Below are 23,027 nucleotides of genomic sequence, written 5' to 3'. Positions count from 1 at the left end.
GTTTCAGGCGGGTAGCCGTGTTGGTCTGCAGGTGAACAGCAGGATTTGAGTCCCGCGCCCGGTACTTAAGGTTTTCAGGGGTGCATGCTTTGAGATTCAGAGCTCCCTTCATTGGACAAACAGCCAGTCAGTCCCTAGGCAAAAGAATAAATGAGCATACATCTGTCATTAAAAAACACAATGCCGCCGAATAGAGATATAAGACTCTTATCTCACTAGTAGTGAGTCGCTACAGATGCTAATTTCTGTTCTGCTCAAGATGCATTGTGCTTTTACATCCTGACTCTCTCCTCTGCTTCACCCCCAAACGGATATAAAGGCTCAAGGATCTCCACTCTTCCCTGTATCTGAAGAAGGGAATTTTGACTCTCAAAAGCTTATAGCCTGGAACATCTTGTTGGTCTCTAATGTGTCCTTGGACTCAAATCCTATAATTTATTTAGACAATGTATGTGCTGTCTCTCCAGAGACTTGGCCGTTATTGTAAGGAGTTTGCACAATGGTTAAGCAGAGGGCATGTGGAGCCTTGGTGCAGCTTTGCTGGGAGTCCTACATTGCATTCTGAGGAAGTATGGTTCAAACTGTCTTGCCATGGAAGAGAGCAATCCTAGTCTCTCGATTACCTAGGCCCCTTGAACACATGTTCTTTAAACTCTATTTTAGGAAAAAAACTTTTTCAATATACGTTGACAAAATATATTTGTTAGAAATTCAGCAGGCCAGGTGTATATCAGAGTTAAGGCACACATACAGTGATTTCAATGGGCTTAAACAAGAGTAAATCTGCACAGGACTGTACAGTTTTTATTTTGTGTGCTGTTTTTATCTTGCTGATGGAGAAGCCCTTTTCACATGTTGTAGTGAACACATGGGCATCCTGCCTGAATGTGTTTGTAAGCAAGAGCCAACATGCATTCGTTTTATGAATGAAACCAAGATAAATGTACCTGGATAAATGTGTGGTTTGAATCACACATTCAGCTGCACATGTGCTGACTATAACATGATATTTACTTAACATTCATACAAAGAATAACTAAGTGTACACTTTAAATGGATTGTGTGTGCTTGCGCTGTAATTTGTGAACAGCATTATTGTGTTTATGTTATGTGTTTGCAAACTGTTGCTTTGTTAGCAGCCTCTTAGGAGGGAAGGCGGGATATAAATATTTTTAAATAGATGTGTATGCAAAGAACTCTGGTAGGGTGCCGCATTCCTGATGTTTTTAAAGGATAATGAACTGAAGTACAAAAGTCTCCTCCATCCCCCCTCCCGCTTATGCCTGGCTATCTTCTGCAGTAGGTCCACAGAGGACAGAAAACAAACCAGGAGCCCAACGGCATCTTAAAAGATTCACAACATTTATTCCAGCAGGAGCTTTTAGAGCTCACTTCCTTAGATGATTACTATTGAACTCTGACTTATGTAAGGATAGAAAAATCATGTTAAAAATTGTGGAAGTAGGTATGTATAGAAAGAATACCAGAAATAAATGCATGATTACTTCTTGTCTCCTTACCCCCAGTCTGTGGCAGCCCAGGATAGTCAAGATCTTTCTCGGCCAACACGGGATAATAACAACATTCGATTTATATACCGCCCTTCAGGACAACTTAATGCCCACTCAGAGCGGTTTACAAAGTATGTCATGATTATCCCCACAACAACAAACACCCTGTGAGGTGGGTGGGGCTGAGAGAGCTCCAGAGAGCCGTGACTAGCCCAAGGTCAACCAGCTGGCTTCAAGTGGAGGAGTGGGGAATCAAACCCGGCTCTCCAGTCCCGCAGATTAGAGGACAGCAGGATTTGAGTCCAGCTGCACCTTAGAAACCAGTAAGATTTTCAAGGAATACGTTTTCCAGAGTCAGAGCTCCCTTCTTCAGATAAAAAAGTCTAGGGCATATTTACTTAGGACACCCGTAAACTATTCCTCACTTTCAAAACTTTAAAAAAATAACTCCATCCTTTCTTTTCAACGAGGAGTAAATATTCGATCCAAAGTTTGATATGCCTTCTTTTTCGCCCCGTCTCTCCCACCCGGTGCCACAACCCAACTCTGGACTTTTGTAACTGCTAATGTTTACGAGCTCCCTGGGGAGGAAGCGCCTCTCCGATGAATGGGATTTCTGCTTGCCATCCCCTCGGCCGGCTTTCGCGAACGCTTTCCAGCCCTCCGAGACTACATTACCCAGCATGACTGTTGAGCCCGGCCTGTGACTCCAGGCGATCATTCATTCGGAAGAAGTTCCGTGGGACCGAAGATCCCGTCCCCTTCCCTTCCCTTCTGGTGCTCGGCAGTCGGATTCAAGCGAAGATGCCGCTGGAGAGGCGAGCGTAAAAGCGGGCGAGACAAAGAAACCGGGCGGAGGCGCTCCGTTGCTTACCTTTATTTCTCCCTCCATGGGAGTCGCACCAAGCCGAAGCCGCCGCTGCGGTATCGCGTATGGAGGCAGAGCAACGTGATTGAGCTGGGCTGGAAGTTCAGACGAGATGGAGCCGAGCAGAAATTCCTCCTGCTGAGACCCTCCCACGTCGTCGTCCTTGCTGCAGGGCCCCTTTTTGCTCTCAGGGCATTTATTCTGTTGTGATTCTTAAGGGGGAAAATCTGTCAATGTTTAGCCTTTGGCTGACTTGCTGCTTGCCTTGGGGGACAATTCTTCTGGTGCTTGGGGAGCCGGCTGGAGGAAGCCAGCTCAGTCCGGAGAATACTGTAGTATGGGGGCCCGGTCTCAGGGCCGATGTGGTGCTCCCTGCTCGGTATTTTTATATCCAGTCTGTGGACGCTGAGGGGAAGAGGTAAGTGCTGTTTGTTACTTTAAATAAAAGCTTTAAAATTTGGGTGGTGAGGATTGAAGGAGAAATAAATTGCCTGATTTGATTTATTTAGATATTTAAGACCCCTGCTTTTCTCCCCCAAGGACCCCCAAAGCATCTTACAACAGCATTCTCCTCTCCTTGTTTTTAGACTGGCAACAACAACCCTGTGAAGTAGGTAAGGCTGAGAACGACTGGCCCAAGCTCACCCAATGAGCTTTCATGGTATATTGGGAATTCAAACTTAAGTCTCACACATCCTAGTCTGACCGCTGTACCACATGGGCTTTCTGATTTTGCAGATCTGAAAAGCATTCATTTCGACTGCTCCTATTTGCCAGGTTTATCTCCCTAAATAATTGTTTTTACCTTTGGAGGAGTCTCTTTTGTTAGCATGAATTGCCAGAGTTGCCATTTTTCAATGTTCACTTGTTCCTTTCCCAAGGCCTCTAAAAGTGAAGTCTCTGAATGGAGAATGGAAGCATCTTCTTTCTGGGACATTTTTTTGGTCATATACACACATGACTAGTAAGGCAGTAAGCCCTGCATAGCCTTCAGTTTCATAAAGACGACTTACTGCTGATTAAACACTATTTCCTAAGTGTTATCTTTAACCAAAAGGACAAAGACCTCCTTTGTTTATCCTAAAACTATTAAAAACTTTTGCAGAAGAAACAAATACAACAGATGAGGAAGAGTTCTCAGCAATGGAGAATTGGATTATGGGAGGAGGGGAGTGGGCAAATACCCAAATTCAGGTGTTACAGCTCAGGTGTGTTTTCATCTTTCAGATGTTGAACTCTATGGACAATTCATTTTCATGACCCTCCAGATTTTGGAAGAAGTCCAAAACATTTTAAAATTTGAAATAATGCTAGTTCCCAGACAGATCTCCAGACAGAGGGGAGTTTAGATTGCCCTCCATGCCGTGTGGAAGGCAATCTAAACTCCCCTCTGTCTGGAGATCAGGGGGCGGGGCCACCAGCCATGTGACCATTTTCTGCGAGGGCAACCCACTGAGTTCCACCACCTCTTTCCCCAGAAAAAAAGCCCTGCTAGTTCCCCTAACAACTTTATTAATTAAAGAAAAAACTGAAGGCCAGAATGCAGTGGCAAACTTGGGTTTGCCAGTGAGTGGACAGTCAACAAGGAGCTCAGCCAGCCACAGCTCCCTCACAAGTCTTTCTGTATTAAGAACATCAGAGCTTAGGAAGAGTGCTGCTGTATCATACCAGTCATCCATCTAGTCTAGCATTCTGTTTCACACAATCACCAACCAGTTGCCCTGGAGGGCCAACAACGATGGCCAGCGCCTTCCCCTGATGTTGCCTCCTGGCACTGGTATTCAGAGGTTTGTTACCTCTGAATATGAAGGTTCTCTTTAGTCAAATGTGAGTGGGGTTTTTTTGCACATCTAAGTTTTCCCAGTTTTCACTTTTAGATGTACATTTAAAATATCGTATTTATCTAGCTAAAAAGACAATGTATCAAGTGTTAAAGGAATTTTTATAATTATGAAGTTTTTAGCTATAACTTTTAAAGCCTGTTTTTCCCCCTAGGGCATTATGGGAGTGAATTTCAGCTGCCTGCTTCCTAAATTGCCCTTTTCCCTACTTTCGCCGTTTCTCTCTAGGAATTGCAACGTAGGTAAAAGGCAAGTAAATCAAAGAGGTGTTTGGAGTTAGAACAGGAGGCAGCATCCAAAACGCTTGGACATTATGGCTTTGATGTTCCAGTAATCTCTTATCAAATCATGGATGTACCCCCTTTAAAGATAACAAGAGGTGCCAGATGGGTGCGAAATGTCACCCCTCTAGTCTGTATGACCTGCTAACTTTTTAGAAATTACTGTCATAAACTTGTTTGTCTTTTGTAATCTATTCGGCTTTTGTAAACAATTTTCTGATGACTTTGTTTGTAGGAAGGTATAAGAATGGGTGATCTCTTTGTGAGATAGGCACTTTGTCAGACTTGCCTGGAGTGCGTCAATTTATTTGAGTCTTTTCTTCAATAAACGTTTCCCTTGCTTTTGCCAATACTTGCTGCCTTGGTTCAATTGAGATCTAGTGGACTGAGTAGGGGGCTCCACTATTGGGATCCGTCGCATCAAGCTGCCCTGAAACTTACCTTCATTGGGGGGAAAATCTCGAGTGCAAACATAGTTGTTCTTCTTTTGCACTTGGAACAGGAAAATCTGAAGCATAGGGTTACAAACGCTTCTATTTCTGCACATTGAATGCCTCATTGATGCTGCAGGTTTCCCTCCTGCTCCACAGTGTTTGTTCCTCCACTAAAGCCAGTCCATGTGTAGAAGCCCAGTTCCCCATGAGGATGGTTGCAACTTTATTGCATTGATTGCGCATAGCTTTGAATATCTACTACTGTATTAATTAAACCTACAGGACTCTTGCTTTTTAATTGCATTTTGCTACTTCCCCCAGTGCTGTCGGATCCTACAAATTAGTGGGATTATATAGATGGACAGCATGTTGTAGGGGTTAAAAGTGTGGGACTAGGATCTGGGAGAACCAGGCAGAAATCCCACTCTGCCATGAAAGCTTGCTGAATGACCTTGGGCCAGCCACACACTCTCGGCCTCATCTACCTCACAGGGTTGTTGTGAGCATAAAATGGAGGAAAGGAGAATGGGTCCCTATTGGAGAGAAAGGCAGAGTATAAATGAATAGATCAAATAGTGGCTTGGGTAGTTCAAGCCTTGTAGCATAATATATGTAATTCTTGTGACTGCAGTGCTACCTAAATAGCAGGGTTGGGGCTTTTATTATTTAAATAAGATTGTCATTTAGTTGAGATTGGGGATTTGAGCAGTGCTACCTAAATAGCAGGGATGGGGCTTTTATTATTTAAATAAGATTGTCATTTAGTTGAGATTGGGGATTTGAGCTTTGCAACTGTACTATCTTTTACTTAAACATTATGCTCCAGTGGAGTTCTCTGATATTTTTTATTCAATAAAGTAACCCAAACCAGAAAGAGAATCAAGGATAAGTCTGGGGGGGAAATTGAGAGGAGGGAGGGCTTGTTCAGTGATGTGAACAAACTCACTCTACTGTTTATTTATTTATTATTATTATTATTATTACTACTACTACTATTACTACTGCTTGCTCCTGTCCTTTCTATCCACACAATAAATGTCACTAGAAAGTTTTAGCAATCCTTAGTAGGTATTTTCATTGCTCCTGCCACCCCTAGTTGGATTCTTTGCTAAAGTAAATGGTTTGGGAAGTGTAATTTTGATTTTTCTTTTTTTTTTGGCAAAAGGATCAGCCCTTGACAGTGAAATCCTATGCAGATTTACTCCAGTCTAAGCTCATTTATTTCAATGAGCTTAGACTGGAGTAACTCTGCTTAGGATTTCACCGTGTATCAGGCTATTTTTTCCCCCAAGACAACAAGGATCATATAAAACACTTAAATGCCTGTTCTGCTGTTTGGATATCACACGACATTGAAATACTCAAAATACTTCTGTGCCATGTTTTCAGTTAGAGCATCCGGGTTTGCATCAACAAACCATGGCGACTTTTGGGCTGTCTTCTGAGAGGTGCTGAGGTTCCTCAGAAGCTTGTCAGGGTTCCACGTTGAGGAACTCAGGGCCAAGCTACAAGTGACGAATGACACTTGAACGGCAAGTAGATTGAGTGGAGGGCAAGTGAACAGGGAGAAATACACTTGCCATTCAAGTGTCATTTGTCACTTGTAGCTTGGCCCTCAGTTCATGAAGGTGTTCACCAGTTTGCCCAGTGCTTCCAGCGTTCTCAAGCAACATGCAGCTTAAGACATGAGATACTGACTAGGTTGCGATCAGGGCTTTTTTTCAGCAGGAACATGGTGGAACAGAGTTCCGGCACCTCTTAAAAATGGTCACATGACCGATGGCCCCGCCCCCTGATCTCCAGACAGAGGGGAGTTTAGATTGCATGGCCGCGGCATGGAGGGCAATCTAAACTCCCCTCTGTCGAGATCAGGGGGCGGGGCCACCAGTCATGTGACCATTTTCACTGAGGGCGATTTAAACTTTAAAAAATTTCCCCCTTGTTCCAGCTGACCCAAAGTGATGTCATTGTGTGGTCCTGGGAACGTGCGTGCACTTTGCGCATGTGCATGTGGTACCAGGGGCACCACCTCCCGCCAGGAGTTGCCCCCTGTTCTGGCAACCCACTGAGTTCCACCACCTCTTTTCCCAGAAAAAAAGCCCTGGTTGCGATGTTAGTTAATGCATATGAGGATCAACAGCAATGACCAGCACTCCATCTCAATTGAAGAGGTGCTTTAAAATAGGCCCACAAATACCACATGCACAGATTTCCCAACAAGTGAGAGTACACTTATGGAGAAACACATAGGCTGCTTGAAGTTTTCAGGGGAAAGGCAGGAGAAAACACAACAATAAATATAAAATTATAGACATCAGAATACAAAGTGGCACAGAATATGAAGTGGCTAAAAAGTAGTTCAGCTTTATATGAAAGCCGTTCACTTCAGAAAAAGCTTTCCAGTTCTAGGCTGGCATTGTAGTGGTTAGAAAACTATTTATTTCCTCACTGCCGTTGTCTTTGTTCCATACATAAGAAAGCTTGTTTGAATTGGTCTTCACTGTTGTGTTTGTTCTTGTATGTAGGTTTACTGTCTCTCCAGGTGAAAATGCCTTTCAGGTGAAGATCACAGCTCCTGAGGAGCAGTTCACACGGGTCGGTGTGCAAACATTGGACAGGAAAGATGGCTCCTTTATTGTGAGGTACAGAATGTATGCAAGCTACAAAAGCCTGAAGATTGAGGTTCAAACCAAAGACAAACACGTTGCTAAATCTCCATACATCTTAAAAGGTACAGAAATGGGTCTCATGATATGACACTGACTTATTTCAAAACTGCTAATACCAAATGCTGTTTAAAGCCACTGTGATAGACCAGTTATATGTTGGGGCACACTGCTGTGTTGCTAGGGGGGCTGAAGTATGTCTGGAAAAATAAAGCAGCCTTGCTGGATGGATCCCTCACTCTGTGCCCTTCACTGCGGAGGTCCCATGCAACATTGGTCTGTCAAGCATTGCGCAGCTTTGTAGTTCTGTCTGCCAATATATGGACAGTGAGGAAGGGCACACCAAGATGCTGCTCATGCTGTAGCTGATGTGCAAGGGGATCCCAAAAATATCACCTTTACCGAGAAAGCATAATCCAGTCCCTGAGCCATGGCTGCCAGGAGACATTACTATCTCCTCAAGTTACTGAGTTGCTGGCCCATTCTTCTGAGCACCAATGGAAAAAATGTATCATCACATTGAGTGAAATAATTAAATGAACTTCCAGTCTTTAATTCATGAAAAATTGTGTCCCAAGTATCAAAAGTCTAAAAGACACTATGATACACCTATCTGTCTTAGGGCAAAACTAAACATTACATTTAACTCATACCTACCACGAGCAGGGCTTTTTTTCAGCAGGGACATGGGGGAACGGAGTTCCGGAACCTCTTGAAAATGGTCACATGGCTGGTGGCCCCGCCCCCTGATCTCCAGACAGAGGGGAGTTTAGATTGCCTTCCACGCCGCTCAGCGGCGTGTAGGGCAATCTAAACTCCCCTCTGTCTGGAGATCAGGGGGCAGGGCCACCAGCCATGTGACCATTTTTTCCGAGGGCAACCCACTGAGTTCCACCACCTCTTTTCCCAGAAAAAAAGCCCTGACCATGAGGACTTGCTGTCAGACAGCAGCTCCAAGTTTCTTGTAGGAAATCACTTCCGCAGCACTGCAGCTCCGTTCTGAAACAGGCCCCTTTAGTGCTGAGAGAGTAAGTTTCTACAGAGGAACTTGCTGCTTCTGTTTGACTGCAAGTCCCTGTGGTGGCCAAGAATTAAAAGTAACACCCAGTTTGGCCCTGGAATAGTGCCGATCTCTGAGCCAACACTCTGCGGGTTTAACTCCCATTACTGCTGTGAACTCTACAGGTGTCCTTGGGCAAGCCACTTCTCTCAGCCCCAGCTCCCCAGCTGTATTGTGGGGATAATAATAACACTGTTAACCTCTCTGTTCAGAAGTGTGGTGTATAAGCACATCGTTGTTGTTTTTGTTCTGTCCTACTGAAGTTTAAGATGAGTCACAGAATTTTTTATACATTCTGGAACAGATTTCACATTTATCCACGTTTTACTTCCTTAAATAATACAATATTATACTATTACTACAATGTAATTTGCAAATGTTGCACAACAGTTAGAGGAAAAACATGGAGGGGAGCTGTGAGCACTTTTGGGGTGCTCTCTCCCTCTTATTTTTCTTCTTTGCCTCCTGCAGCCTCCCACTGTTCCTTCTTTCCCACCCACCTACCTTCCTTCTTTTCTGTTTCTCCACTGGCACCCTCTGCCCCCTCCCTCATCCATCATTCTCCTGTCCCCTTTCCCAAAATTCAGTTTTCTCTTTTTACTTTTTTTTTTTGCTCTTATCCCCACCAGCTACATCTTCCCTTCCTCCTATCTTTTACTTTTTCAAGTCTGTTTCACCACTCCCCCAAACCTGCCACTCATATTAACTGAAGCCTGGAATCCTTGGCAATATTTGTTGCAGGTTGTCTAGCAATCTCCAGAAATGGTCTTGTGAGATCTTGGTGGCCCACTAAAGAAGCAGACATTGCTTCTATGACTATCACTTCGGATTTCTCTGACCCTCAGTGTATTTCCCACTCCATTTCATATTTTTCTGCAAACCTGGTGCTTCCCTCAGGATTGTAGGGAAATCCTCGCTGTCTGTCTGTGGCCCCATTGTATGGATTTTTGATCTACACTTTATGGTCTGGTTTGGAATGAATGCTTGAGGATGCTATATTCAGATTACTGGCCTCTAGATCTTGAGAAATTCTTATTTACTTTTAGTTTGCTCCAGAAATGTGTCTTACGCTGTTTCAGAGTCTAGGCAGCATCTTTAAGATAATGGCAAACATACAATAAAAGGACACAAAGCCAAAATAAAGAGCTCATCGCGTCTCACTGGTCCATTGGAATCATTGGGCCATGAAAATAACAGTCTCTAAACAGCAGAAGTTAAGTACAGGCTTAAATCTCTTCCATTGGATTTAACTTCTGCTGTTTAGAGACTGTTATTTTCATGACCCAGACGCTGCTGTGGAGTTGGTCTCCGGAATTCTACCGGAAGGGGAGCCTGATTTCAATTTCCAAAACTATGTGGCTGAAAGGATTAAATTTTCTTTCCTCCTTTCCACTTGGTCCCAATCTGTGTAAGGGCCCTGTATGATTGTAATCCAATGTAAAGAAATGCTGGAAAGATCTGATCATGGATCATCTGTTTTGATGCTTAAAACCTTGCCAGTCATCTTTGTCAAAACACTTTCCATTGTTCCTAGTTTATGCTTAGAAGTTTCTTAAGTCCAGACCTCCCTGAGCCTGTCTAAGCTGCCTAGATACCTGCTGCAGAACTTCCGCTACAGGATAGTGTCCGTGGCAACCAACTGCCTTGTGGGAATAGGATAGCTATAGCTTTTTTGTTCCAACAACCCCTCGAACCAAATATATTGACCCCAAAAATATAACACATGGTTTATATCATACATTTTGTTTTATACAGGTCCCGTTTATCATGAGAACTGTGACTGCCCTCAGGAAGACGGCAGTGCTTGGCTGGAAGAGATGAGCTGCCCTCAAGTCATTCCACAGATCCAGAGAGACTTGGCACAATTTCCTGCCGTAGACCCTGATAAGATCGCCAAAGAAATTCCACAGCGGTTTGGCCAGAGACAGAGCTTGTGCCATTATACCATAAAAGACAACAAGGTATCCTCTGTCCCAACTGTTGATCAAGTGGCTGTTCTGTGAGTAAATGTGCGGAAATGTCCTCGGAGAGTGACAGAAGGTCGTCCTGTTGTGGGCCCTGTTTACAGCTAACCTGGAGTTTCAGCAAGATAGAAGAGGCCGGCTGGTGTTCATATACACGTGGCAGCCAGTTGGAAAGAACAGTGAGGAAGTGTTGGAGTGGAAGGAATCAGGCAGAGAGGCAAGGAGTATCTCAGCAAATGTCAGTGGAAGCATCTTCTCTTCCGATAGTGTTGCCAGTAGGAAATTTGAGATTAAAGAATGCCTAATAATCCAGAAACAACAAAGGTAAAACCCAAGAAAACTGGCTGGCTGAGACCAAAGTCCACTAATTATTCTTTTTCAAAGAGCAATCAGCTGCATAACCCTAGAGCCTCACGGAAAGGGTATAAAGGAACTCCTTTTGCAGTGTTCCACCTCCCAACCTAGAGTTTTTATTTCACTATCATGGTCAAATGGCTACTGATAAACCTGTCCTCACTAGATTTCCCTAATTCTTTTTTGGGGGGAAGCCATCATCATAGCCTATGACAGCAAAGTCAGTTATGCAGTGTGTGAAAACTGTGTTTGGTTGCCCTGAATGGCAATTCATGTCCCAGGAAGGGATGTATTAATACTACACAATAGAAGGCATTGCAGGGAACTTGGCACTCTGAGCTGGCTTCATGCCCTGGTGCCTGGACCTCCTTCACAGTTTATGATGCCACTGGCACTATCATTACAAAGGTTGCTTGTTAATTTTCTTTTTTTAATTGATGGCATTAATTCCATGAATTCCAGCTAATGCTGTGAAACATGCCAGTCCTCTGTGATAAATCCTTACTGAACGCTCCTAATTGGAACTTGATTCACTGCTGTTGCTCGCCAGCACTCTTGTTAAATAAAAGCGGCTGAAGTCACAGCACTGACAGACTTCTTGGCAGCCCATATATCCTGCCCTGTTGAGTTCCACGGTCTTCATGTTATAAAAAGTGGACACAGATAGTTTGCTTGATTTGATGATGTTTTGAAAGGGAAAAAAACAATGTATTCAGCATCTTCTGGTTTGTTTTAGGTTTATATAAAAACCCATGGTGAACATGTCGGCTTTAGGATTTTCATGGACGCCATCCTGCTTTCTTTGACTAGAAAAGTGAGTGTCTCTCATAAGCTTCATATATTTCCAGTAACAAGTACTAAAATGTATTTTAAAATATTATAAATACTTATACCACATATTTTGTCAGGAGGTTTGTGTGTGTTGTACATACAACACAATAAAATAATATGGCTATAAAAACAAAGGATCAAAAAATTAAAGTCTAGAAACACACATTAAAATAAATAAATAGCATGACATAGCCCCACAAAATTCAACAACAACAAAAAAAGTTGGTTAAAGACTAATCAACAATAAAGTCGGTTAGTCTTTAAGGTGCTACTGGACTCTCTACTATGGGCACCATTAACTTGCTGAATGGGCTTTTTTTAAAAGCCATATTTTAATTGAATAAAGCTAACTAAAATATTGCAAAATGTTCCCAAGATTAGCTACCATTTTGGGATTGGGGCCCAGTTAAAAATGCTGGTGATAACCTTCAGAGCACCTCATAGGAGACTTTGGTTGAGATCCAAAGCATTTCCTCCGTGTGCCAAAGATGTTTCTGTGCACACCTGGAGGGGTGGCCAGCTCTCCTCTCTGTTGCAGCCTCTTGTACTGCCCAGACTGCTGCACCTTTAGCTTTCAGAAGAGATTTTTTTCCCCCAGTGGCTGCAACGGGAATGGAGGGTTTGAAAAGCTCTGTTGTATGCACAACATGCTGTATGGCCCTTTATGTCCTGGCCTACATTAAAAAAAAAGATGTCTGAAGGGTGCGTCATAAGGATAGCTAAAACAAAACCAGATGATTTCAGCAAACTAACTGTACTCATGAGAGTAGCGAAAGCAAAAATCTTCAGAGTGATGAGCATGCATAATAATCCTTGCCGGATTCCAGACTTAAAGAAAGTCTTCTTTGAAATCTGCAGCATCTTAGAAGCTGCCATCGAGAGAGCATGTTAATTACCTTACAGTTACCCCCCAGAAAGGGAAACTGTAAGATGGTGTTTAAAATTCAAAGCTATCTGCTTAATTTTTTCCATCAGAAAATTCTTAGCATGCCAAAATGTACCCTGTACAGTATCTTATTTCTTGGTGGTGCTATCTCTTTACAACATGAAATAATAGCTTATATAGTTTATAAAGTTCATAAATTATATTATATATAAATTATATAGCTTATAAATTATAACTTCAGGCTAAAATGTAATGATATACAGAGCTGGCAGCACCTAGAAATGAGATACTGAACAGGGTAAATTTATTAGGTTTACTAAGAATTTTCTGCATGTTTTCATTGTGGACTGTAGACCAGCAGATGGCATTGTGCTCTTATAGAACTGGGATCTATTACTCTTTGAAGCACATAGTTCTCTTTACCTCAAACTTTTTTACAAAATGTTAAAATACAGCAACTAATCTGCTTTTCCCATGCCTGTGAAAAGCCAGCCCAAACTGCTTCTCAGACAAGCTCAGCAACTTTGGCTAGGTTACCAGCCCATAAAATGAGCTCTGAGCTGGAGAACCTTTGTTCAAATGGTAGCTCCGTCATGAACTTGTTGGGTGGGCTTAAGCAAGCCCCTCTCCCTCCCAGCTTAAGTCACTCTGGCTGCAGTCCTAAGAATACTTTCTTAGGAACAAGCCCCATGGAATAAAATGGGACTTTCATCTGAGTAAACCTGCTTTAAGATTGCTCCTTCTGTCTTAGCTTCAGCCACCCAGCTAAAATAAAGGGATAGAGTGATATAAATAAAGAAACAAATGCTGTGTAAATAATATGCATAACAATTAGATACCTGTGGAATTTCAGAGTTTTATATATACTTATCAAAAAGAGTCCAGTAGCACCTTTAAGACTAACCAACTTTATTGTAGCATAAGCTTTCGAGAACCACAGTTCTCTTCGTCAGATGCATGGAGGGCAAGAAGAAACTGGTCAGATATAAAAGTGGAGAGGGGAGGGAGGAGTAGATGCAAACAGTAGCTTCTGATACTGAGATCAGTTTGCTTCTGTTAAGGAAGTCAGTTACTTCTGATAATGAGATAACCATTCATAGTCTCTATTCAATCCCAGCTTGACTGAGTCAAATTTACATATGAATTTGAATAGAGACTATGAATGGTTATCTCATTATCAGAAGTAACTGACTTCCTTAACAGAAGCAAACTGATCTCCATATCAGAAGCTACTGTTTGCATCTACTCCACCCTCCCCTCTCCACCTATATATCTGACCAGTTTCTTCTTGCCCCCCATGCATCTGACGAAGAGAACTGTGGTTCTCAAAAGCTTATGCTACAATAAAGTTGGTTAGTCTTAAAGGTGCTACGGGACTCTTTTTGATTTTGCTACTACAGACTAACACGGCTAACTCCTCTGCATATATACTTGTGTGTGTCCTAGGTAAAAATGCCTGATGTGGAGTTTTTTGTCAATTTGGGTGATTGGCCTTTGGAGAAAAAGAAATCCTCTCAGAACATCCATCCCATATTTTCCTGGTGCGGATCCACTGATTCAAAAGATATCGTAATGCCCACTTATGACTTGACAGATTCTGTTTTAGAAACAATGGGCCGGTAAGACTTTTTTTTTACAGTTTTGATTCACTGTAACATTAGTGATTTTTACTTTTTGAAATTATTCTTATTGACAATGGGTTGGATCTTGCAGTCTGTGGACGTAAGGATTGTGGATCTTTCCTGCAGACCTTTCCTTTCCCCACTGCAGCATCCCAAGCTGTGTGGCTCTTAGTCCACACGGGTCCCGCAACCCTGAAAAGATTGCTGGGGGGAAGGGGAACATGAGAAAAATCCATGACTGTCAGAACCTTCCACTGGAGGGTGGAGAGGAGTAAGGGCCCATCCCCCCCTTCCTGCCTCCAATCTGAGGCCATTTCAGCTCCCTCAGCGAAAGCTGTTGTAGGAAAAGCCATATTTCCAGTATGGATGGGAGTAGTTTAGCAGACGTCAGACTGAAAGGTCCATCTGCCCTTGGCAGCTGCAAAATACTACTTTGTATCCCTTAAAACGGGGTCCCCAACATGCTGCCCATGGCTGCCATGCCTCCCGCCAACAACTTTCCTGACATCTGCTGAGGGTTTTTAGAAAGTGGGCAGTTGGGGCTTTTGCTCAGCAGGGCTTCCAGTTGGCCACTGGAGATCTGATTGGCTGTGCAGGCTTTTAAAAAGTTGCTTCAGCAACAGCGGCTACCACAACACAAGGATCTTCACTGCGTGACTGAAGGTAAGATGGGTGTATGCAAGAAAATATTTTTTAAAAATATGTTTGTTTAAAAGGCATCCTGTTAAACAGATCCTCTGTCTGAATTATTGAAGAGTTACTCATGACGTCACTCCTTGACATTTTGTATTTCGCTCTGCCTCCTGTGGCAGCCATTTTGTGATTTTGCCCACTACCTTGAGTTAGGATTCCAAAGGTGCCCACAGGCCCAGAAAGGTTGGGGACCTCTGCCTTCAAACAAGGAATAGGCAAATTTCAGTCTTGTTTGATCTATTCTTTTTTCATTAGAATCCCCACCAATATACATTACATTTATTAGTAAGAGTACATTCTTAGGACAAGTTCAATTGGTGTTAAGGACAAATTGGTGTTAAGTAAATTTAAGTTGCGTATGCAGTCTTTATTTAAAAGATTCTGGATCTGCCTAATGTAGCATTCTTTGCCAGTACCTCATAAACAAGAAGGCATGAAGTGGTTCTCTAAAACTTGATCAGTGTCTCACTGTTCTGCCCAGTATGGTTTTAAAACACCGTTTTCCATGACTTAGTAAAGCAGCGGTTCATTAAAGTTCAGGTATATATGTTTGACCCTGCTATGCCCATTTCACAATTGAATCACCCAAATCTTGTATTTTCTTAAGTTTCCTGCCCCAGTGGAATTTAATGTAATTTGCTTTTCCAGAGAAAAGCACATCCAGCTAAAGAGATGCATTCCTTGGACTGTTTTCTTGGAAAGATATTCTGCTGTAAGAAGAGATAGACCCAGAACGTTTTCATTGTTATTGCATTTTGAAAAAAATAGCTGTTTTTTTTAAGAGCAACTCTTTGAGAACAAATGTTCCATTTCCTACTCTAGAGTAAGTCTGGACATGATGTCTGTTCAAGCAAATACTGGGCCACCATGGGAAGAAAAGAACATTACAGCAATCTGGAGAGGTCGAGACAGTCGTAAAGAGAGGCTCGAACTAGTCAAGATAAGCAGAAAATTCCCAGAAATCATTGATGCAGCTTTTACCAACTTCTTCTTTTTCCAGCATGATGAAAGTCTATATGGCCCTATTGTGAAGCACATATCCTTTTTTGATTTCTTCAAGGTACAGTGTCAGTAAATATACAACAGTTCGTTTACATTTTAAAAACATTTATATTTTGAAGTTGATCCAGATGATTGGCAGCTGTTCTGATCACAGAAATAGAGGGTTTCTATTCTAAACCAGGGATGAATGTTTTGCTGGGGTAGCCACTCTGTTCTGTACCCTGAGGCTATGTACGGAATATAACTTTTGAAACCTATGAAAAAGATTTGGTACAGCCATAGTTGCTTGTAGTAAACACATTCTTTTTTTTCTCACTTGCTATGATATCTAGTCAAGCATGTCAAGAAAAATTGCAGAGGGACATTTCTCATTTTTTCCTTCTTTGCAGTTTTGTGACCAAAATGGAGGAAGTAGAGATTTCATTCTATCACATTTTTATCTGGCTCTCTGTAGTGCAGCATACATGATTCTCCCACCATCGTTTTTTAAAATCTTTATAACATCCTTATTAGGCTCAGAGATGATAATCAGCTCCAAACCATTCAGTGTGTTTCACAGCTGATTGAATTTTTAAACCATGTATCTGTAAGGATGCCAGGCAACTCTCAAGAGACTTCACTTCATGAGTAAAAGTTCTTTATTGATAAGATGCCAGTTTCATACTCTTACGCCATCCTTGCTAGGACTAGCGGCTACAGACAAGTATCAAGCAGATATAGGTTCCTCAAGGCAGCTACTAATCCCCCCCCCCTTTCTCCTAACAGTCCTCTAACTCTGCAGGCAGGAAAACAGGCTGTGTGATTCATGGACTGCTCAAGGTCAAGCACTCTCCCAGGCTCGGGGAGAGATTACAACAGGAACAAACACCTCCTGTTCCCAGTTTCCCACCCCAGGTTCAAATAACAGAATCACCCCAACAACATCAGCTTCCACTGCAGGGGGGTATTGAATATGACAGGTAATCCTGAGCACCTGACAGTATCTCAAATTCCACAATACACAATAAGTAGTACACCATAAGTAGCTCCAGGCTGATTTGTACATTAGGTGAAGCTCATGCCTTCTTCTTAGTTGGTGGTCCACTTGCAGGGAGAACATTTGTAATGGAATTACAGAATCTGCACATCTGCAATGGAATTGCAGTATATGTCCCTGATGGTGGCTAGTGCTAATGTGGAAATAGTCCCTGCCCCTAAGTTGAGTTATGCTTAGTATTAATGTTACTGCATAGAACACTGCTGTTTGGGGTGGCCTTTCAATTAGAGAATTAATATCTGAATCATATTTCATCTATGCTGTTCCTTGATTGCTTTATATAAGTTTATCTGCCATTACAGACCACAGTTATCAGTAGATGTAAAGACCTGTATTTTCTTTACACTTAAAGGACAAACTTAGTAATTAATTAATTTAACCACATTTGTAGGAAACTCTGATGAGTTTTAGTCCCAGAGCTATACAAATTGGCTACTGTTAGTCTGACTCAAAAAGTAATAAACAGCTGCTTTGGACTTTACTTTTCAAGATTTAGAAATTTTAAGCATAATAAGTGTAAAGTAAATAAAGGAGTTAAGACTGGCTTCAACTCCCTGTCAAGTATACACCTGGTGGGAAACCAGAGTTTGTTGCTGAATAATATGTGAAATAAACCCAGGGTTGTCTGCAACCTGCAAGCACTTGGTTTTATCAGTGTTTGGTGGAGGAAAGAGGTATTTACAAAATTGACAAGCTGTGTGTTTATTAACTTCCCTTTTGTATTTTGCAGTATAAATACCAAATTAATATTGATGGCACAGTGGCTGCATACAGGCTGCCTTATCTTCTAGCAGGAAACAGCGTCGTGCTAAAGCAGGATTCCATCTACTATGAGCATTTTTATAACGAGTTAGAACCTTGGAAACACTACATTCCATTTAAAAATGACCTAAGTGATCTCTTAGAGAAACTGCAGTGGGCCAAAGATCATGATGAAGAAGTAAGATATACTTTGGTTTAAAAAAAAACAAAAAACTACCAATTTGCAAACATTCCACAAAAATATTTGGGACTTAGGCAAGTGGTTGATCACAAACCAGGCAGAAATGCCTTTGAATAGCATTCTTAAAGTCCAGGCCTCATTAAGATATAGATTGAGGGGGAGGGGACTCAGTGGTCACTCATGGATTTTTCTGTCTTGATGTGCCACCAATATAGAGTGAAAATACACAGCACACAGAAAGTACTCTATTTATAGTTTACCCCGTTTCTAGTCCTGGAAGGCTGTATGTTAGTGAACTTCTGGATCCAAACAAGACATGGAAATGTGAGTCTAGGATGTTAGCTGGGAGGAGAACACCTGGGGAAAGGAGAGTGGCAGGGAAAAAATGGTGGGAAGGGAAAGGGCTAAGCCGGAGGGCTTACCACCACCACCCTGCTTCCAATTTTTTTCCTTTCTGATGCTGTTTTGCAGCAGAAAAGCAGTGTCCGGCATTTTGGATTCATGAGTTCACTGGTGCTGGCAGAAATAATGAAAGCAATAAGAACACATAAAGTTGCCATTATACTGAATCAGACCACCCGTCCATCCAATTCAGTATTGGCTACCCAGACTAGCAGCAGCTTTCCAGGGTCTTAGGTGGAGGCCTTTCACATCAACTCTTACCTGGTCCGCTTGACCGGAGATGCCAGGGACTGAGCCTGGGATCTTAGGCAGGTGCTGTCCCACTGAGCCATGCCACCCCCACCCCACCCAAATGGAAGGAAAGCTTTTTAGTGTTAGCAGCTTGTAGTGGCTGGTGGCTCCTGCTTGTACGCTCTGCAAAGTTGAATGGCTGCTTAAACTTTTCCCACAAAGATTTTTAAATAGCCAGTTGTATTGATAGTCTCTATAGCATCTAAAGATCTTGCCAACAAAGGTAGGCTCCGAGACAACTAGACCCACCAATTATCACTCATTGGGCTCTTCACCGTGAGCAGTAGTCATACAATGCACTTGACAAGCCAAAGAAATTGTGCATTCTTGGTTCAGTGCCTCCTCTAGAGTTCAGATATGCATTCAGTTAGTAGGGCAATCCACTCTGTCGCTTTATTGTCAACATTCAAAAGGTGCAATAATAAATCAAGGCGACTGATGCATATACTTGGGGGGGGGGGGAGGCAAGTGTTGGCACCTATAACTCATTCCACTAGAATGAACTGCACTTCCGCTTGGGCCAGGTTTCTAACTGCTTCTTCCTCCCTCCCACACACTATGGAAGCCTTGCTGGCCGCCTGTGCTCTTTTTAGAGGGGTCTACTCACCCCTCCATTCCCAGAAGCCAGATTCCTGAAAGCACAGCAAGCTGCAGCAGAAAGGGGGATACGGGGGCAATTGCATTCTGCATACACAGCTGCACTTACGATACACCGGATCCAACCTCTCGTCTTGATATATTAAAATACCTTCTTTTCTCTCCGTCAGGCAAAGAATATTGCAAAAGCGGGGCAAGAGTTTGCAAGAAATAACCTCATGGGAGACCATATATTTTGCTACTACTTCAAACTTTTCCAGGTCAGTCCCTCTTTGACTGCTTAAAACTTGTTTTATTTACATACTTTATATGCCAGCTTTCTGCTCAGTCAGGGCCGCTGAGGCAGCTAATAGTTAAAACCAAACATTAAAACCAATCAAAACAAAGCACATATTAAAAGCACATAAAACAGTAATTAAACCCTATGGCAGGAAGGAATTATCATTGAAGGAATGCTGGACAAAACAAAAAATTCTTCACCTGCTGGCAGAAGATAATGACAGATTAATAGCCCTGAGGAGAGTTCCCTGATTGTGGTGCCACAGCTGGGAAGGCCCTGTGTCGGGTTGCTACCTTGAAGAGCAATATTTGGGAATCATTTGGGGCTATAGTAGGAGAAGGAAGGTGAGAAGGTTGCATGTCTGCTGACGGAAATCCTTCCAGCTAAAGAAGTTTTTCATGGGATCCAGGCCAGGTGCCACAGGTAAAAGCTAGGTTGATGTGTAGCGGCTGTGATCAGTGGAGAGGATCAGCAGGCAGGAAACCATGCTTAGCCGGCGAACCTTTGTTATCTTGTATACGTGATGATTGTTGTTGCCTCCTGTGAGTAAAAGCAAAGCACAACACAGGAACACTTACAGGGAAGGCAAAGAGTGCTATCTACCTTTGACCCTAAGTGTCACGCCACTCCCTGACAGAAATCTGAGCGGGGTAGGTACAGTATCTCTGTGTAAAGCACATTGAGAAATACTTCACATACATGAGCTTTTGTAACATATATCTCCCTCTTCATCTACATCATAATTATTAATATGATAGAGATTTTGTTATTCTGCAAGATGGTCATTGGATAAGATATTGGCTGAGTTCATTCAGGAAATCTTATTTCCATAGTATATAGGCATCCACAATCCCCAGTTCCCAATTTGTTATACATAACAAGATAGACAGTGGTAATATATCAGCCTACATGTTGTTTAAGCTGTAACTTAATTTATTATATATTTTATTTATACTCTTTCTCAATTGGAACCCAAAGCAGCCTAGATCCTTCTCTTCTCCTTCATTTTATCCTCACAACCCTATGAGGTAGGTTAGGCTGAGAATGTGTGGCTGGCCCACAGTTGCTCAGCGAGCTTTCATGGCACAGCAGGAATTCGAACCTGGGTCTCCCAGATCCTGGTCCAACACTCAAACCAGTACACCACCCTCATTCAAAACAGTTCTGTTTAAAGGGCAGCCATTATTAAAATTCTGTCGATGCATTTAAATTGTCAAACTCTGTGACTGGGTTGGTAAGCCCTGTGAGAAAGGCCTGCCCTAAAAATCATGTTAGCATTTTGCTAGAGACACATTCCAGATTGCACAAATGCCTTTCTAATGTAGCGGGATATGTTCCTCAAAGCAGCAATCAACGGCGATCAAAGAACCCAGCGGCAGAAAGCCCCTCCCAGAACACAGCTGAAAATGTCTCTGCATTAACACGGAGATATTGATATTTCAGCAAGTCACCAGATGGGGCCGGGTCGACTTACGGTCTCTGTGATACTGTATCTCGTGCTCTTCAGCAAGTTTCTTGGACCATGGGAAATTTCATCAGCTGCAGATGGATCAATATAAGACGGTAGATGTTGTTTGGAAGATTTAAAAAAACCCACCTCTTTATTTTCAAGTAGGACTATGCCACGCGGCAAGTGAATGAGCCAAAAATTAGAGAAGGCATGGAGAAAGTGGAGCAGCCGAGTGATGACCTCTTCCCTTGTAACTGCCACAGAAAAAAGGTACAGGATGGACATTAACATGTCAGGGTGCTGACTTTACAGTCTGATGGATGCTCTGCTTTCCTTTTCAATGCCTCCTACAATACAATTCTAAGTTAGGGAACACAGTTTTCATTACAGGTGTTAAAGCCAAGTCTCTTCCTGCTTTTTCATATATTGAGGAGGGAAGGAGAAAAGGATTTTCATACCTCTGATTCTAATGACATGATAGAGAACTAATGATACAGTTTGGAAGCAGGGTAAATAATGTTTGGAAGCAGGAAAAAGCTTTAGCACTAAACACAGTTGTTTCTTTCAAAGGACTGCTGTTCAGACCTACTACTAAAGTTATGTTTCAAGGGTGAGCCAGAAAATCAAATTTTAAAAATTATTCTAGGTCAATTTAGGAAGAAAATTGCTGTCCCTGCCTCTGAATAGAAGGCAGAGGAAATCTCTAGGGTCCCATATTCAAATCAATATTTTGTGCATCAAGCTAATACCCATAATACATTTTATGGCACTGTAGCTTGACCAAACAGAGCCCAGATGTGATCATGGAAGCAGAAGCGGACCAGCAGGAAGCGCATTAGCTCTCATACCAAAAATGTTGCCCAAATGCACTGGTTTTTATCCTGTATATGTGCGAGTAAACATTCATCTCTGGGGAAAAAGAAGCCCTGTATCTGGATATATTTCTGTTAAGACAGGAAAGGAGGAGTGGGAATAGTGAAAAGACTGAGGATTGTGCCAAGCTTGGCCGTTGGGCTCAGTGGGACTCTGACACGTGCTAGCACAGGCCACAAAGAAATCTCTTCTGGTATTTGTGTATCTGTTTGCAGGTTACAAGCTGAGCAGGCAGTGGTACCCCCAACGCAGAACTATAGGGCAGAATTACTGAAAGTCAGTAGGCTGACATGGATGGTACTGTGTTTAGGATTGCACTGCTGGTCTCGTACCAACAGCAGAATCCTTGAAGTGCCAAGACGCCTTCTTTCGGACGGCAGCCCAAATTTAGAACTGTTTTCTGTGTCTTTAGCCAAGTACAAATGGGGAAAAAGTGGTTATCTTCTGCCCCAACCAAGCAAGGGGGCATAATGCATTCCAGCAGTTTGGAATAACCACAGATCCTCAGAAACCATTGATTAGGATTTTATTGTTCATTCGTCTGTACAAAACCTTAGTGGACTAATTTGTATAGCAGAATAGCATGTCTAGAACAGTATTAAAATGAAGCAAGAATTATTTGAGGCTTTCTTAACAGTGGAAGCACCAGCTACTGAGTTGCCTTCTTTCTTACAGGTCAAAGAAGAACTTTAACAGAAAGAAACAGCTTTGGATTTTAGGTATCTTCAAAGGAGAACAGGAAGACAAGGTGTGCAATAGTCTGGATGACTTCTTTTGAGCAGTATTACGAAAACCTTGTTTTTTTATCTTTTTAAAAAATAAACATACTTTCTATAAAAGTGTGGTAATGTGTGTTAGACTTCTTCAAAGCTTTGAGCCTTGTGTTTGACAACCAAAATATCCAATATGTGGATCTAACAATCCACTGATTTGTATATTTACCTCTGAAAGATTTCTAGTTTCCGGTTGAAGTTGGTGCCATTGCCATATGTCACAAACTACAAGGGATTGTTCAGGCATTACCATGGGAGGAGAACCTTTTACCTTATGCAGCCTGTGCCTTTCCTAATGTTCTGGAGCAGGACTTTCCTCCTGCAGTCCACTCAGCTCCCTGAAGTTTTGTTCCTGGAGTTAACAGAGCT

General features: G+C 42.3%; 1 protein-coding gene across 2 annotated transcripts; it reads left to right on the top strand.

Moving 5' to 3' along the window:
- Positions 1-2,272: 2,272 nt before the first annotated feature.
- On the top strand, positions 2,273-22,718 carry POGLUT2 (protein O-glucosyltransferase 2). Of its 2 annotated transcripts, XM_054973811.1 has the most exons (10): positions 2,273-2,797; positions 7,461-7,666; positions 10,417-10,622; positions 11,716-11,793; positions 14,143-14,315; positions 15,834-16,071; positions 17,780-17,989; positions 19,453-19,542; positions 21,178-21,282; positions 22,561-22,718. In XM_054973811.1, the coding sequence occupies exons 1-10, from the start codon at positions 2,613-2,615 to the stop codon at positions 22,576-22,578; spliced, it is 1,509 nt and encodes a 502-aa protein (XP_054829786.1). In that variant the 5' UTR covers positions 2,273-2,612; the 3' UTR covers positions 22,579-22,718. The 2 variants fall into 2 exon arrangements, with proteins under 2 accessions (XP_054829786.1, XP_054829787.1); XM_054973812.1 differs by lacking the exon at positions 22,561-22,718 and having other exon boundaries at positions 21,175-21,284.
- The last annotated feature ends 309 nt before the right edge of the window (positions 22,719-23,027 follow it).

Source organism: Eublepharis macularius, chromosome 3, assembly GCF_028583425.1.
Source record: "Eublepharis macularius isolate TG4126 chromosome 3, MPM_Emac_v1.0, whole genome shotgun sequence".
Taxonomy (NCBI): Eukaryota; Metazoa; Chordata; class Lepidosauria; order Squamata; family Eublepharidae; genus Eublepharis; species Eublepharis macularius.
Note: the sequence above shows the minus strand (reverse complement) of the source record. Positions and strands in the feature narration are given on the sequence as shown.

What these genes read in the sequence shown, in the direction of transcription:
- POGLUT2 (XM_054973811.1), top strand. Translation starts at nt 2,613, where the DNA reads ATGTTTAGCCTTTGGCTGACTTGCTGCTTGCCTTGGGGGACAATTCTT. An exon ending in GTTTTAGAAACAATGGGCCG is followed by an intron (nt 14,316 to 15,833) that starts GTAAGACTTTTT and finishes TTCCTACTCTAG; the next exon opens with AGTAAGTCTGGACATGATGT. An exon ending in CCTTTTTTGATTTCTTCAAG is followed by an intron (nt 16,072 to 17,779) that starts GTACAGTGTCAG and finishes TGTATTTTGCAG; the next exon opens with TATAAATACCAAATTAATAT.